General features: G+C 44.0%; 1 protein-coding gene across 1 annotated transcript; it reads left to right on the forward strand.

Moving 5' to 3' along the window:
• Positions 1 to 1,258: 1,258 nt before the first annotated feature.
• OR6Q1 (olfactory receptor family 6 subfamily Q member 1) lies at positions 1,259 to 2,212 on the forward strand. Its single transcript, XM_059070514.1, has one exon. The coding sequence runs from the start codon at positions 1,259 to 1,261 to the stop codon at positions 2,210 to 2,212; it is 954 nt and encodes a 317-aa protein (XP_058926497.1).
• Positions 2,213 to 17,298: the final 15,086 nt, after the last annotated feature.

Below are 17,298 nucleotides of genomic sequence, written 5' to 3' on the forward strand. Positions count from 1 at the left end.
TCAGGCTGACACTCAGCTTTGACCTTCATTAACTTGGTTACTAGCTCTTCATGATGTTGGCCTAGACTGTTCCTCAAGCTCAACGAAAGTCACTTTCCCTCTATGATCTGTTTCAGAAGTCAACATCTGAAAATGTCCTCTAGTATGTATGTATGTGTGTATGCATGCATGTATTTTTATTGAGGTGCAGTTGATGTACAGTATTCTATAAGTTTCGAGTAGACAACATAGTGATTCACAATATAAAGGTTATACTCCATTTATAGTTATTATAAAATCTTGGCCATATTCCCTGTGCTGTACAATATATCCTTGTAGCTTATTTATTTTATACGTAGTAGATTATACCTCTTAATCCCCTACCCCTAACGTGCCCCTCCCTACTTCTCTCTGCCCATTGGTAACCACTAGTTTGATCTCTATATCAGTGAATCTGTTTCTGTTTGTTATATTCAGTCATTTGTTGTATTTTTAGATTCCACATATAAGTGATATCATACAGCATTTGTCTTTCTCTGTCTGACTTATTTCACTAAGCATAATACCCTAAGTGTCCATCAACAGGTGAATGATAAGGAAGATACACACACACACACACACACACACACACACACACACACACACACACACACGGGAATACTCCTCAGCCATAAAAAAGAATGAAAATTTGCCATTTGCCACAACATGAATGGACTTGGAGGGTATTATTCCCTAGTATTTATTAACCCGATCATGATAAATACTTTAGAGGGATTATCTCATTTAAATTTTCACAACAACTCTGTTAGTTAGGTTCTTTTGTATTTGGAGCCAGGAATGCTTGATCAGGAAGCCAAGCTCTTAACCTTCATGGTACTTGAGGTTCCCCAAATGCCTGATGTTCTCTCTGATGTCTGAGATTTTATACTTGTTATGTACTCTCTATTTCTCTATCTTTTATGTCACTAACTTATACTTGTTTTTCAAGTTTCAATTTAGACAGCTCTTCCTCCAGGATGATTTCCCTGATTCCTCAAGACTGGATGAGCTTCCCCTCTACTGCCTCCCATTAATATCCTGTCTTATTTCTATCTAGCACTTTTCATTTTGTACTGAAATTGTCTGTTTTCTTGTGTCCCTCATGGACTATACATTTTTTTGAGAGTTAAGATAGCGTCTTGACTTTATTTTCCTCTCCTGAAGTGAAAGATACTTCAGTCCAGCATCTCATAGGTTCTCCTTGAGTTGTCATTATCTATGAGCCTGAGACTACTCACATATGCAGCCTTGTGAACAAAACTGGACCCACATAACAGAGTTTGTTATGGTGGGCTTTGCCGAGGTGCATGAAACGCGCCTTCTCTTCTTTACTCTCTTCCTCACTATGTACCTGTTCACCTTGGTGGAGAACTTGGCCATCATCCTGGTTGTGGGTTTGGACCACCGGCTCCGTAGACCCGTGTATGTCTTCCTGACACACTTGTCCTGCCTTGAAATCTGGTACACGTCAGTCACAGTGCCCAAGATGCTGGCTGGTTTTATTGGGGGAGACGGGGGCAAGAATATCTCCTATGCTGGATACCTGTCCCAGCTCTTCATCTTTACCTTCCTTGGGGCAACGGAGTGTTTCCTACTGGCCGCCATGGCCTGTGACCGCTACGTGGCCATTTGTATGCCTCTCCGATATGGGGCCTTGGTGTCCTGGGGCAGCTGCATCTGTCTGTCAGCTGCTTGTTGGCTGGCTGGCTTCCTCACCCCCATTTTGCCCATCTACCTCATGTCCCGACTGACATTCTGTGGCCCCAATGTCATTGATCCCTTCTTCTGTGATGCTTCACCCCTGCTAGCCTTGTCCTGCTCGGATGTCACCCTGAAGGAGACCACAGACTTCCTGGTCTCTCTGGCTGTGCTCTTGACCTCCTTCACAGTCATTGCCGTGTCCTATGGCAACATCGTCTGGGTGCTGCTGCATATCCGCTTGGCTACCGAGCGCCAGAAGGCCTTCTCCACCTGTGCAGCCCACCTGACTGCGGTGAGCCTCTTCTATGGCACTCTTTTCTTTATGTATGTCCGGACCAAAATGGCCCCTTCCATCAACTTCAACAAGGTGGTTTCTGTCTTCTACTCCATCGTCACTCCAATGCTCAACCCTCTCCTCTACAGTCTTCGAAACAAAGAGGTGAAGGGAGCTCTGGGCAGAGCCTTTTCCTTCAGGTCTTGGAAAGGTCAGTGAGGAGGCAGGTGGGGATCCAGTGTCCTTGCCTTGGCTTTTTAGAAGGAGGGTGATGAGGACTCCGGAATGGAACAGAGGCCTAGGAATCAGGAGTTATGGACTATGTATTAGTTACAGTAAAACGCTAGTCTGCTATAGCAAGAGAGCCCTAACTATAATGTAGCTTAAAGAGTGAAAGATACTTTCTCTTTCCTGAAGAGTCCAAGGTGAGTGATCCAGGTTGGTGGATATGCTCAACAGGCATTCAAGGATCCAAGTTCCTTGCATCTTTTTTTTTTTTGGGGGGGGCTCCCTGTCTCCAGTTACTGCCACAAGCTTCTCTTCCTCTCTGCCATCACTTCTCCACTTTCTTTCCTTCTTTTTTAGCTATCCAATTATTTTCATTTTTATTAAAAAATTTTTCGGGGGGGTATAGTTGATTTACAAAGCTGTGTTACTTTCAGGCGTACGTCAAAGTGAATCTGTTTTACATATATATACGTATACATATATATGTATATATCCACTTTTTTTTTTGTATTAAAAATATTTATTTATTTATTTTTGGCTGCTTTGGGTCTTCTTTGCCGTGCGCGGGCTTTCTCTAGTTGCGGCGAGCGGGGGCTACTCTTCGTTGAGGCGCGCTGGCTTCTCATTGCGGTGGCTTCTCTTGTTGCAGAGCACGGGCTCTAGACACGGGCTTCTGTAGTTGTGGCACGTGGGCTTAGTTGCTCCATGGCATGTGGGATCTTCCTGGACCAGGGCTCTAGCCCGTGTCACCTGCAGTGGCAGGCACATTCTTTATCACTGTGCCACCAGGGAAGTCCTCCACTCTTTTTTAGGTTCTTTTCCCATATAGGCCATTACAGAGTATTGAGTAGAGTTCCCTGTGCTGTACAGTAGGTCCTATTTGTTATCTATTTTATATATAGTAGTGTGTATATGTCAATCCCAATCTTCCAATTTATCCCTCCCCCCTTACCGCTGGTAGCCACAAGTTTATTTTCTAAATTGTCACTGTAACAGTTTAGAGTTCGGTAACTGTAAACTCAGTTTCTGTTTCCTTGCATCTTAAGGTCAGCATCTGCTTGGATGTTGGTAGACTAAGGCCTCTGTGCCAAATCCAGCTCAGCACTTTATTTATAACAACGTGTGAGCTAAGAATATTCTTTAAACTTTAAATAGTTGAAAACAAATCAACAGTAGAATAATATTGCATGGCACGTAAACATTTCGTAAAATTAAAAATTTCAGTGTCTGTAAATCAAGTTTTACTAGAACACCGTCACACCATACATATCGTCTACGGCTGCTTTTGTGCTGCAGTGACAGACGTGAGTCGTTGTGACAGAGACCATTTGCCAGCCCCCAACCTGGGGCCTTCTCACTACTCCTATCATGAACATAGGGTCCCAGTGGCCAAGAAGAGTGAGCATAGAGCGTGGAGGAGACACAGCCTGTATTTTAAAGTTTCTTCACTAGATACAGCGATCATCATTTCTACTCACCTTTACTGGGGAGAAGTTAGCCACAGGCCACATCTAATGGCAAGGAGGGTAACAAGAATTGTGTGAACCATACTGACTACCTTTTGTCAGCTCCACCTTGGGCCTGCAGTCCTACCCCGCTCCCATTTCTGTGTGACTGAGCTTTAGCTCACTAACAAGGAATGCACCCAAGCCAGGTAAGTTCCCTATTAACATTTACCCTTGCCTTCATGTGATATGAAAACTAAAAGAATGCCTTTTGCTGACGCAGATGGTTACTGGCCATGGAAATGTAGGGGAAACTCCTGTTCCTGGTGGTGCAGACGTGCTTCTCCCTAGTAGTCGGATTCTATTTTTAGCTTTGGCCCCTTTAAATTCCCCTGTACCCCTTTGGGTGACGTGCACTGTAGCTGTGAGAGCCTCTGGGGTCACCATCTACCCGATCCTGACTGTATGTAAGTTACCAACAATACATTTTATAATTGCACCTTATGGAGTTGCCTGCTTCATTTTTTGGTCTCAAAGTTCCTTCCCAGTTTGGAGGTTATTATTCAATATCTCTGCCTCCCAACAAGAGTCCATAGCTAGGCAGACAAATACCTGCCAACACTTGATTATTGTGGAAAAAGGGGAGAACAAATTTTGGTAGACAACCCGCAGTTTCCACCACAAAGTCCCTAGAATCACAGCTGATTTTTCATGTGACCCATGTACTTATCTTCTTTGTATCTGCATTCTTTTATGTGAAATATAGACCAAGCTTCCTGCTGTACCAAATGGTGCTTTGAAAATTGATTTAGGAAGATCTCATGGCAATATCAGCTCACTTGAAGTAAGGCTTAAAAAAAAGACAGTTAGAATTCAGATAGTTCCCTGTATGTAGATAGTTGCATTCCTAAAGACATGAATGACCATCCTTCGAATGTGGATTTTAGAAACTACAATATGTGGAAGGGGAAAATGCTAAGCTTGGGATAAGGTAGAGGAAGGACAGAATTTCTGTAGTGGTGTTTCTTAAGTGGCCAGTAATAAGCAGATTGCATAATGGTGCCCACAGCACAAGTCTCTACCTTCCCCCGCCCCAACCCAGTATCTTAACTGTTGCATTTTTTTTTTTTTAAGTGCCCAGGCAACTCCATCTTCTCCCAGAGGAGATGAAGTCCGCAGTCAGGTTCCCAGCAGTGCCAGGCTGTCTTGGGGAACTGTCCAGCTAGCAGCCCCCTACAACAGTGCATGGAAACCTTCCAGCTTCTCCTGGTACAGGTGGTGAAACTGCTTGGCCAGACAGTGGAAGTGGGCTTTGCAGTTTTCCATCTCCCTCTAGGCTCCTGCTGGTTCTGAAATGGATGTTTCCGGGCGGCTCCTGCAGGGTCGAGTCTTCACTTGGCTCCCTTCCACTGTCTCACAGGAGCACGTCTGATTGGTGCAGCCTGGGTCGCGTGCCTGCCGCTGTTGCAATTTTAATAGTTAACAGAGAGAGCACAAATTACATGTTTTGAAAACCATTTCATTTATTTATTTTTTAAATTTAGTTTTGGCTGCGTTGGGTCTTGGTTGCTACGCGCGGGCTTTCTCTAGTTGTGGCGAGCGGGGGCTACTCCTCATTGCGGTGCGCGGGCTTCTCATTCCAGTGGCTTCTCTAGTTGCGGAGCACGGGCTCTAGGAGCGCGGGCTTCAGTAGTTGTGGCTCGCAGGCTCAGTAGTTGTGGCGCACGGGCTTAGTTGCTCCGCGGCATGAGGGATCTTCCCGGACCAGGGCTCGAACCCGTGTCCCCTGCATTGGCAGGCGGATTCTTAACCACTGCACCACCAGGGAAGCCCCATTTCATTTATTGAGTATTATATCAGTGGTGTGCTTTATATTCCTTTGGATGAGGGCAAGATGCAAAAACAGTGTAAAGGTGATAATCTTTCAGGATCAAATATAAGAATTCATCTGAATAAGACAGAAGCAGTAGTTACTTTCAGGCACCTGACCTGAGTAGATTTGACACAAAATGAATTTGACTTTTAGGTTTCTGGATGATGGGAAAAAAGCAAGATATACTGGGTGTATTAGAGTCTTCCAGAGAAACAAAACCAATAGGATATCTATAGCTATATATATATCTATATTGAAGAGATTTATAGGACTCGATTGATGTGATTGATTATGGGGGCCAAGAAGTCCCATGATTTGGCAACCGCAAGCTGGAGAACCAAGAAAACTTGTGGTATAATTCAGTATGAACCTGAAGGTCTGAGAACCAGGAGTGCTAATGTCCAAGGGCAGGAGGAGATGAATGTCCCAGCTCAAGGAAAGAGCAGAGTTGACCTTATTTTGCCTTATTGTTCAATTCAGGCCCTCAGTGGCTTGGGTAATGCCCACCTGTGTTGGTGAGGGCCATCTTCTTTACTCAGTCTACTTCTTCAATATATTCTTTCAGAAGCATCCTCACAGGCACACCTAGAATTAATGTTTTGCCAGCTGTCTGGGCATTCTCTCTCCCGTCCAACTGACACGTAAAGTTAACCATCACCCTGGGTTGCGTAGTTCTCCTTTATGGCAGCAGAAAGAATTCAAATTCAAACACAGGGAATATTTTCTGGATTTTGAGAGCTAGTCTAAGAATAACAACTCCGTGGGAAACATCAGCAAAGCTTATGATTTTAAGCTTCCTGAAGAAGAAATCTGTATTTTGAGGTAAATTACATAAAATGGTAAAAAACTCTGAGGCATACTCTTAGAAAGGTTTCTATACATGTAAAAGTGAATCTTGCTTTAATAAAATCTGATGTAAGAAAGTAAACTGAAAAAAAAAAAGGCCTTTGTGAGTGTGATTATTTACATTATAAAATATTCACTCCCTTAAAAAACAGACCTACAGGGACTTCTCTGGTGGTCCAGGGGTTAAAACTCCACGCTCCAATGCAAGGGGCGCCAGCTCCATCCCTGGTTGGGGAACTAAGATCCTGGATGCTGCGTGGTATGGCCCAAAGCAAAAAAACCTCCCAAAACCCTGACCTACCTTCCAGAATCTGGATTGCTGGTGAGGTGTATGATATGTGTAGGTATTGACAATTAAAGTTTTAAAAGACACTGCTAAAAAAAAAGAAAAGACACTGCTAATGATAGATCAATCTGCATTGAAGATAAATTATGAAATCATGTCAGGGAAAATGCATATTTTTGTAAATATGGGATTTCTGAGAATATAATTCCTTTTCTGGGGGTATATTTATTCATAGTGTAAAATAGAGTTATGTGAAGTGCTAACTTAACATAGACACTACTTCACTGATACCCAGAGAAAGTCACAGGGAGTAATCCCAGAGAGATACAAGGTTTATTAAGATAAATTCTGTACTAAGTGCTGTTTAATTCTTGTTTTGCCCACTCTGGGTATGAGAATCTTGGCTTAATTGTTAGCTGGGGACTACCTGGTAACTATCTTGGAGAAAGTCCTTTAACTTGAGACATAGCGAGAATGACCAAACCTACCCTCTGAAATCAGAACTCTACAGCTTTCTGCGTACCATTATGTAACACCATCAAAGGCTTTGATATGTGTTTATTTCACTAAAGCCCATCTGGATCTCCTTCCATATTTTTTTTTTTATCCCTTGCACTTGTGCTGGGATTCCCACTTCTTTTTTTCAGGGTTCTTAGTCTTTGGTTAGTCTCTTGTTTTTCACTTTTCACATTCCAAGCCCTTAGCAGCTGATTTCTATGGCACATTTGTCAAAATGCTGGTTTTGACTGTGGTATGATACAGCTCTCTCTCTCTAATTTGAGTCTTCTTTATCTTTATCCTTGTTTCCTTTGTGGCTTCATTTGCATTGGTCAAAATAAAATTCTCAGCAGGCCATGGCAAGATAGGAGCATTTTGTTTGTTTGTTTGCGGTACGCGGGCCTCTCACTGTCGCAGCCTCTCCCGTTGTGGAGCACAGGCTCCGGACGCACAGGCTCAGCGGCCATGGCTCACGGGCCCAGCCACTCCGCGGCATGTGGGATCTTCCCGGACCGGGGCACGAACCCGTGTCCCCTGCATCGGCAGGCGGACTCTCAACCACTGCGCCCCCAGGGAAGCCCGAGATAGGAGCATTTTAAACCCCTTTTGGCAGGAACTTAAGTTCCTCATCTATTTCTCTCCTCCTTCCACCCTTCTTTCTTCTAGGAACTACCTGTTTGTTCTCTGTATCTATGGCTCTGTTTCTGTTTTGTTATGTTTGTTCATTGGTTTTGTTTTTTAGATTCCACATATAAGTGAAATCATACAGTATTTGTCTGTCTCTGTCTGACTTATTTCACTTAGCACAATACCCTCTAGGTCCATCCATGTTGTTGCAAGTGGCAAAATTTTATTCTTTTTTTATGGCTGAGTAATATTCTCTCTCTCTCTCTCTCTCTCTCTCTCTCTCTCTCTCTCTCTCTCTCTCTGTGTGTGTGTGTGTGTGTGTGTGTGTGTTTATTCTTTATCCATTCATCTTCTGATGGGCACTTAGGCTGCTTCCATATTGTGGCTATTGTAGATAATGCTGCAATGAACATAGGGGTGGATATATCTTTTTGACTTAGTGTTCTTATTTTCTTCAGAAAAATGCCCAGGAGTGGAATTGCTGGATCATATGACAGTTCTATTTTTAATTTTTTGAGGAATCTCCATATTGTTTTGCATAGTGGTTGCACTAATTTAAATTCCCACTGACAGTGCACAAGGATTCCCTTTTCTCCACATCCTCTCAACACTTGTTGCTTGTCGTCTTTTTGATAGTAGCCACTCTGACAGGTGTGAGATGATTTCTCACTGTGGTTTTGATTTGCATTTCCCTGATATCAGTGATGCTGAGCATCTTTTTCTGTGCCTATAGGCCATCTGTATGTGTTCTTTAGAAAAGTGTTCTCTGAGGTATGTTCCCACTATACCCATTTTGCTGAGAGTTTTTTTTTTTTTATCATAAATTCAACATAGATGTTGAATTTTGTCAGAAGCTTTTTCTGCACCTATTGAGACAATCATGTTTTTATTCTTCAATTTATTAATGTGGTGGATCACAGTGATGGATTTGTAGAACTTGGAAGCATTCCTTCCTCTACAATTTTTTGGAATAGTTCGAGAAGGTTAGGTGTTAACTTTTCTTTAAATGTTGGGTAGAATTCATCTGTGAAGCCATCTAGTCCTGGACTTTTATTTGTGGGAGTTGTTTTATTATTGATTCAATTTCATTACTGGTAATTGGTCTGTTCATATTTTCTATTTCTTCCTGGTTCTATCTTAGGAGATTGTACATTTCTAGGGATTGTTCCATGTCTTCTACATTGTCCATTTTATTGGTGTATAATTGTTTTTAGTAATCTCTTATGATCCTTTGTATTTCTGTGGCATCAGTTGTAACTTCTTTTTCATTTCTGATTTTTTTATTTGTACCCTCTCTCTTTTTTTTCTTGGGGAGTCTGGCTAATGGTTTGTCATTTTTGTTTATTTTTTCAAAGAACCAACTCTTAGTTTCATTGATCATTTCTATTGTTTCTTTTAGTCTCTGTTTCACTTATTTCTGCTCTGATCTTTATGATTTCTTTCCTTCTACAGACTTGGGTTTTGTTTGTTCTTTTTCTAATTCTTTTAGGTACAATGTTAGGTTTTTCATTTGGACTGGGTCCAAAGGCTGCCTATGGGGCCCCAGGGGTCCCAGGGCTAGTGCTGGCCCACTAGTGGGTGGGGCTGGGTCCTGGGTCCTCTGGTGGGTGGGGCTGGGTCCCAGTGCAGCTGCGGTTTTAGAGGGTCCTATGCCATCTCACTTGCCGGTAAATGGGGCTGTGTCCCTGCCCAGTTATCTGCTTGGCCTGGGGTGTCCCAGGACTGGTGCTTCCTGGCTGGTGGGTGGGGCAGCATCCTGGCACTAATAAGCTGGAAGAAGGATTCCAAAATGGCACTTACTAGCACCAGTGTTTTCATGGTTGGATGAGCTTCCAAAATGGCTACTGCCAGTGTCTGTGTCCCCAGAGTGAGACCCAATTGCCTCCTGCCTGTCTCAGAGACTCTCCAAGACAGCTGGTGGGTCTGACCAGGCTCCTTTCAAATTACTGCTTCTGTCCTGGGTCGCAGAGGGTGTGAGATTTTGTGTGCATCCTTTAAGAGTGGTGTCTCTATTTCCTATAGCCCTCTGGCTCTCCTGAAAGTAAGTACTGTTGGCCTTCAAAGCTAAATGTTCTGGGGGCTTATCTTCCTGGTGCAGAACCCCTGTGGCTGGGGAGCCTGATGTGGAGCTGGGATCCCTCGCTCCTTGGGGAGAATTTCTGCAGTTGTAATTATTCTCCCACTTGTGGGTCACCTATGTAGGAGTATGGATCTTGATTATACCATGTCTCTGCCTTTCCTAATTGTGTTGTCATGGTTCTTTCTTTGCAACTTTAGTTGTAGAAGATCTTTTCTGCTAGTCTTCATGTCTTTCTCATCAATAGTTGCTCTGTAAATAGTGGTAATTTTGGTGTGCCCATGGGAGGAGGTGAGTTCAAGATCTTCCTACCCTGCATTCTTGGCTACTCTCTATTTACTTCTTATAAACAGTTTCACAATAGATACATTTAGTACACTCTGATCAGGTTAGGTTGGAAATGTTAGCTCACAAGCTCTTTGCTTGTAAAGAACATACTTTAGCCATTTTGAAGTTCCCTCCCCATGACCTAGCTTCTAGCAACAAGTCTCATAAAAGTTTGGGCTATTCAGCAATCCATCAAGAGATTCAGGTTTACCATTACGTATAAATTAATTGAATTATTTAATAAATACTCTTACTATTTGCTGAGTAATATTCTACATGCCTTATAAATATTAATTCATTTACTCCTCATTGATAACCCCACAAAGTAGGGGCTATGGTTATCTTCCTTTACACACGAGGGAACTGCGGTACAGAGAAGTTAAGTAACTTGCCCAAAGTCACATAGCTAAGTAAATGGAAGTGCTATGGCTTGAAACTTACTCATCTGACTCCTAACATCTGCACAATGATGCCTTGGATTAACTGGTCCCCTCTTCTGGCATCAGTTCCTTATCTATAAAAGGACAGGATGGACTTGATGACTTTATACACTTACCTTTTGAGTGTTTAATAAGTGCTGAGAACCTTCACGCATTTTGTTTTTCATTTCATTATCACAACAACCTAGAGAGAAAGGCTTAGTCTCATCTTACACTGGAGGAAACTGAAGCTTAGAGAGCTTAAGCAACATGCTCAAGTCCCTGCAACTACACCATGAGCCAGGTCTGTTTGACTTCTTTTGACCACTCTATTGGGTTGGCCAAAAAGTTCATTTGGGTTTTTCTGTAACATCTTCCCTTGCTGCCTCCCCTCAAAGATCTCTTCCAATGCTAACTTTGCAGAAGTTGATTTATTCATTCATCAAACAACTACTCTGTCTCCTCTTTGCACCAGGCACTGGCTGGCTGCTGAAGGGTCACAGGATGAATTAGACCAGATGTTTCCATCAAGGATGATATTAGTTGCAAACATGTCTCATCTCTCTCTCATGGAATGAAATACAAAATAGAAGCAACTAAGTGAAAAGGAGGGGTCCAGATGAGTGTGAGAAGGCTCAGAGGAAGGAGCATTTTCTTGTTAATGCGCTTAGGGAAGGCATCCTTGAGAAGGTGGAACTCCTTACTGTTCACTACTGATTTTCTCACTTGAGATGATGCCTACCAAACATTTGTTCTTTTGTGTTTTTTTCAGGATGGAGCAGGATGATGTAGCATTTGGGAAAGAAGAGGCAGAGTATGAGGCTTGCTCCTGATGCCAAGATGGCAAAGACCCACATGGCTAGTATGTCTTTGCTTCAGGCACTCATGTAGGCAGGGATGAAGGACACTTAGGTGGGCTGGGAAGGCCACCAGCAAGCTAACCAGACCTAGCAAACCCAAGTCACCCAGCATGGCATAAAACAGTTCCAAGGAGCCCTCCTCACACTTTACAGTCCCTGTGGATCCAGGCTCTGTAGAGTTCACAGGTTGTGGGGGCCATCTGGTCACCCAGAGTGTACATAAGGTTGCCTGGACCAGGGAACAGGCCATGGGGATGGTTCTATGGAGAACTGGCCCCACCCACTTCCTAATCCGGGTGTGAGGCTGGGTGGCATGGAAGGCTGCCGCCACCACAATGGTCTTGGCCAGCACAGTGGACACACAGATTGTGAAGGTGACCCCCAAAGCTGCCTGGTGTACGGCACAGGTGAGGGGCTCTGGACGACCAATGAACATGAAGGGGCAGAGGAAACAGAGGGCCAAGGAGGACAGCAGAAGGTAGCTGAGCTGGTGATTATTGGCTTGGACGACGGGGGTGTGGTGGTGCCAGACAAAGATGCCTAAGATGTGGCCAGAGCAAGGAGGAAGAGCAGGGCTGTGCAGACAGCCAACACTGCAATGAGGGGCTCGTGGTAGGGCAAGTAGTCGAGGGTTTTGGGGATGCACTGACAACTCTCCCTGTTGGGCCACTGGTCCTCAGGGCACTTCTCACATGTAGCACGGTCTAAAGGAAGAGAGAGAAACTGGGTCAGAGAAAAGAGTGGGGAAGCTTCTGGAAACTTTACCATGGTCAAGCGGTTATACGACTTCTGATGGCTTTTCCAGTAGAATCAGAGTATTTCAGTCTCGTTACGATGGGCCTTCCAGATTGCCTGATGTCCTCAGATTTAGGGCCAAAAACGCACATGTCAGAAATCCTGATAGTCGCTGCTTATCATGCATCAGACTATAGTGAAATAACGTTGACACGGCAACCTACGGAAGCTCTAACTCCTGGTTAGGCTTTGACCTTTCGAACTGAGCAACCGTCGTGACAATGTTGTAATGCATAGTCACAGCTAATTTATTTATGCATTTATTCATTCATCATCCTATTTTATATAAGGAATGTTTGTGGGGATGCTTAATGTGTACACAGACTCTCTCTCCTTTTTTATGGAGCCACCCTTTTCTAAGTCACTCCTTTTTTCTTTTTTTGCGGTACGCTGGCGTCTCCCCGTTGTGGCCTCTCCCGTTGCGGAGCACAGGCTCTGGACGCGCAGCCTCAGCGCGGCCACGGCTCACGGGCCCAGCCGCTCTGCGGCATGTGGGATCCTCCCGGACCGGGGCACGAACCCGTGTCCCCTGCATCGGCAGGCGGACTCGCAACCACTGCACCACCAGGGAAGCCCTAAGTCACTCCTTTGATAGAACTTATCAGAGCTTTGCTTTCTGTAGTGATTTTAAGGCTAAGCTTTGTGGCTAGAGTTCTGGAGCGGTAATACGTTCTCATTTAACCTCTTTCCTTGATTTGGATTCTGAACCTGGTCTTCCTGAAACAATCTCTTTCTTTTTCAGTACATCTACCACCTATTACTCTCCCCCAAACACATACTGCTTCTCCACTTGAGTAATTCAGTGGTTCCCCATGTCCTACAGAATATAGCTCATGTTCCTGAGTCTGGCAAGTAAGGTCTTCTGTGATGTGACCACCTGCTTCCTACATCTCCCATCCCAATCTAGACTCAAGTCACTCTAGGCTCCTTGTTGCTTTCGTGCCTTGAGGCTTCATTAACTTACTCCTTGGCCTGGACTATCCTTATCATGCTTCATTGCCTTTGAAACCCGACTTGTTGTTCAAGGCTTATGTCGCATGCCACCCCCTCCAGTGAAAAGTCTGCCTACATATCCTTCATTAGAATTAATCGTTTCTCTCTGCTCTCATGATTCAATGCTTGAGCTCTTATTAAAGCAACTGACGTCAAGCCTAGTTTCTCTATTATACAATGACCATTCTCCTTTAGCAAATCATGAGCTCTGTGGGGCCAGAGGCTGTGCCTTATTTGTTGTTACCACCCTTGCACCCATCACAGTAGCTGCATACAGTAGGTACCAGTTGCTGTCTGTTGAATGAATGACATCTTAGTAAAACATAGATTAAATCACTAGGAGGCTTTTCCCCAATATTTATGGAATGACTACCATATTCCAGACATTAAAATAGGCACAGAATTTGGGCAAACTCATGGTTGATGAAAAAAAGAATGAATATATAGCCGTACATGGCTATAAGGTAGCATGTGGCAAGGGCATATTGACAGCATCTTTTTTTTTTTTTTTTTTTTTTTGGTGGTACGCGGGCCTCTCACTGCTGTGGCCTCTCCCATTGCGGAGCACAGGCCCCGGACGCACAGGCCCAGCGGCCATGGCTCACGGGCCCAGCCGCTCCGCGGCACGTGGGATCCTCCCGGACCGGGGCACGAACCCGCGTCCACCGCATCGGCAGGCGGACTCTCAACCACTGCGCCACCAGGGAAGCCCCGACACCATCTTTTTGATCTCCTTTTCCCTGGATTTTTTTCCCCATTAAGTGAATCTTCCCTTGATGTAAATATCAGCTCTCACCTGAAACCTTCCTTGGGTGCTGACTGGTGACCTGCTGACCCAGGGCCAGCTTCCCTCTTTACCAGGTGTCACGGACATCTCTCCTCCAGGGCAGGGAAGGCAGCTGTAGCAGCAGTTTGACTTCTCGGATGGGGTTGACTTCCTAGTTCCTGCAGGACGTTTTTCATTGCAGATGGAGGCGGGGACCTGCACAAGGGGGGAGAGAGAGCACTGGGGAGACTGCAGGGGAGGCTGAATAGCATCCGTGCAAAATCAGGTCTTAGAAGAATTTGCAGCCTCATTCTCACTTACTGGTGCCTCCCTCTCTTCTTTCTTTCTCCCTCTCCTCCCCCACCTTAAAAAATGAAAGACCCTATTTATCTCCTTTTTCCTTTCTTTACCCCTTTCCTCTTTCCTTCCCTCCCTTTCTTGTTCAAATGGTTATCGATGTATTCCACGCATCAAGTACTGTGTAGGGTATTAGGGAGAGAACAACAGGTAAAGATGAGTTCTTAAGATGTCACAGTCTGGGGAGAACCAAGAAACCTCAAGGAGAAGAAAGATATGAGCATCATTGCTCCACAGACAGAGGGCTGGCCCCTGGGTGTTGCACTGGAATTCTGGTTCTGCCATTTATAGGCAGGGTGGCCTGGGGCTTAACCTCTCTAACCCTTAGTTTCCTCTTCGATAAAATGGGGGTAGGAATTATATCTATTTTGGAGATTGTGTGAGGATTAAATGAGGTGATGCAGTGAAGCCCTTACTACAGTGCCCAGAACACTGTGAATGTATAACAAATGCTAGCGAATAGGATAATATTCTGAATGCTCTGGGAAGTTTGTCCTCCGTTCTGGGCTCATCAAATCCCTTAGCTTTTATTTCAGGGGACTTATTTCCCCCCGCCCCGAGCCCAAACAGAATTGAGAGACCAATCAATAGTGAATCCGAAACAAAGAGTACAAACACTAGCCAGGCAACTAATTTACAGTTTCTTAACCTTCGGCGTTACCGACATTAGGCGCCAGGTACTTGTTGTGAAGGTGTGTCCTGTGCGTCACAGGAGGTTTAGCGGCATCTCTGGCCTCTATCCACTGAATGCCAGTAGCATTGCCCCCAAGTTGTGACAACCAGAAATGCCTCCAGACATTGCTAATGTCCCCTGGGAAGCAAAGTCCCTCTGAATTGAGAACAATTGAGATTCAAATCATGCTTGCAGAATGAATTTTCTTGGAAAGATCTGGTAAAAGGATTCTTTAGTCTGGGGAAGGAGAAGTGAGGGGAAGATACCTGAAATAGTCCTCAATGATGACCCCAAAGCGATGGGAAGCAATGCTCATTTGTCCCCTGGAACTCTACTCTGCTCCCTTGTTTTATTTTTTTAAAGTATAGTTGATTTACCATGCTGTGCCAATCTCCATGATGGTTTATCCCAGGAGATTGGATATAGTTCCCTGTGCTATACAGGGAACTACCTTGTTGTTTATCCATTCTAAATGTAACAGTTTGTGTCTACCAGCTCCAATGCTCTGCTCCCTTGCTCATTGGTTCCCTTGTTTCTTTCTCCCAGGATGGGGGAATTTGGCCATGGAGGTGTGACAGTCATGGGAACAGAAAAAAGACATGCAAGACTAAGGTGAGACCAGAGGGAACTAGGTGGAAATCTTTGAGGATGGGGACAAAACATCTATACTTGGTACAGTAATTTTCTTACTCTTTCTGATTACAAAACCATGTGGCAAATGCTATGGATGTTTAGAGAAGGGAATGATAAACCCTGCCTGGATGAGCTGGAAGAAACTGCAAAAAGCATGGCATGATACTTGAGATGCAACTGCACTTACATTACAAGTCCCCCACCTGGCGACCTTAGATACTTAGGGGTCTGGGAAAGGACAAATGGGGCTCTATGGGCCGTTTTCCATTGTGTAAAAAAGCTTGGCCTCAATTGTCTATTTCCTGACATAAGGCTACAAGGCTAAAACAGAGCAACTCCAGGTAGACACACTAGCTATCTCAGGATAAACTTGAATTGGCAATTATATATAATTTTTTGCTAAGTTATTTTAATATTAATTCTATTTCATTCTTATAAGGTAGTGATTGTTTTTTATTTTCCACATTAAGTCGAGAAACAAAAGAATTTGCCTGTGATCATACAGCTCATAAGTGGCAATTTGAGATTCAAGCCTGTTTTTCCTAAGTCCAAACCTCTGATAAGAAGCCATGTGATTCAGCAATAAGCACCATATAAGACTCTTAAAAATATCATATTCTTTGATCCCAAATTCTACTTCTAAGTACTTATGATACGTATAGGAAATCAGAGGTAATCTTAAATATGTATGCACAAGTCATAACACAACAGAGGTATTTAAATTGCAAAACTTAGAAAACATTGTAACGTCTAATAACAAAAATATTTCAATATCTTCTTAATCTGTATTGTTTAATATTATGCAATCATGCTTCTGAAGATATATAACACGGCATTTAATGGGATTTTATATATATATATATAAAATTCGTTTTGCTATCTGTTCATTAACCACCTTTGCCTTTAGCAAACTCCTTTGCTTTTGGAGCCAGAGAATGGTTGTGGAAGGTTTTGTCTCCTGAACAGCCTCAGAGTTGTGTAGGTCAATGGTCTACCCTACCAAGTACTCTGTCAGTTCAACATAACAAACCCTGCTGGGTGCTTGGGAGTAAGAGGTGCTCGTGGGCTTGCTGCTTAGGGAGAGCTCTCTGCCCTCACCTTTCAGCGCCCTTCAGATAATAGCACTGTCATTTATCAGCAGCTCTTTTCCAGGAGGTAACCTCCAGTCAGAATGTCCAACAGTCAGGGTCTGTTCTCTCTGGTCTGGGAGGATGTAGATGTTTTGAATGTCAAACGCTGCCAGCATCTCCCCCTCTTTAGTGAAGCAAACCTCTTCCTGGGCTTTGGTGGTGAAGCGAACCTTTTGGGTGTAATGGAGCATCTGAGACAGAGACAGAAGGTAGAAGGAGGGAAGCTGGTTAGGAACAGAAGAGGCACAGGGGACTTCCTTCACATCATGGACTGTCCTCCCACATCTGTGCTTGTCAGCCCTTGGAGGAAGGCACCGTATCTCTGTACACTTTATGAAAAAAGAACTCTGCTTTCTCATCTCCCAAGTTTGCGCTAACCTGTGATAAGCAGGGGAGTGAAAGGTGAGTCAATGGAAACCTGGCAGTATTGGGTCTTGCCTAAGATAAATTCACTCACAGGATGGTCTTATGA

Source organism: Kogia breviceps, chromosome 7, assembly GCF_026419965.1.
Source record: "Kogia breviceps isolate mKogBre1 chromosome 7, mKogBre1 haplotype 1, whole genome shotgun sequence".
NCBI lineage: Eukaryota > Metazoa > Chordata > Mammalia > Artiodactyla > Physeteridae > Kogia > Kogia breviceps.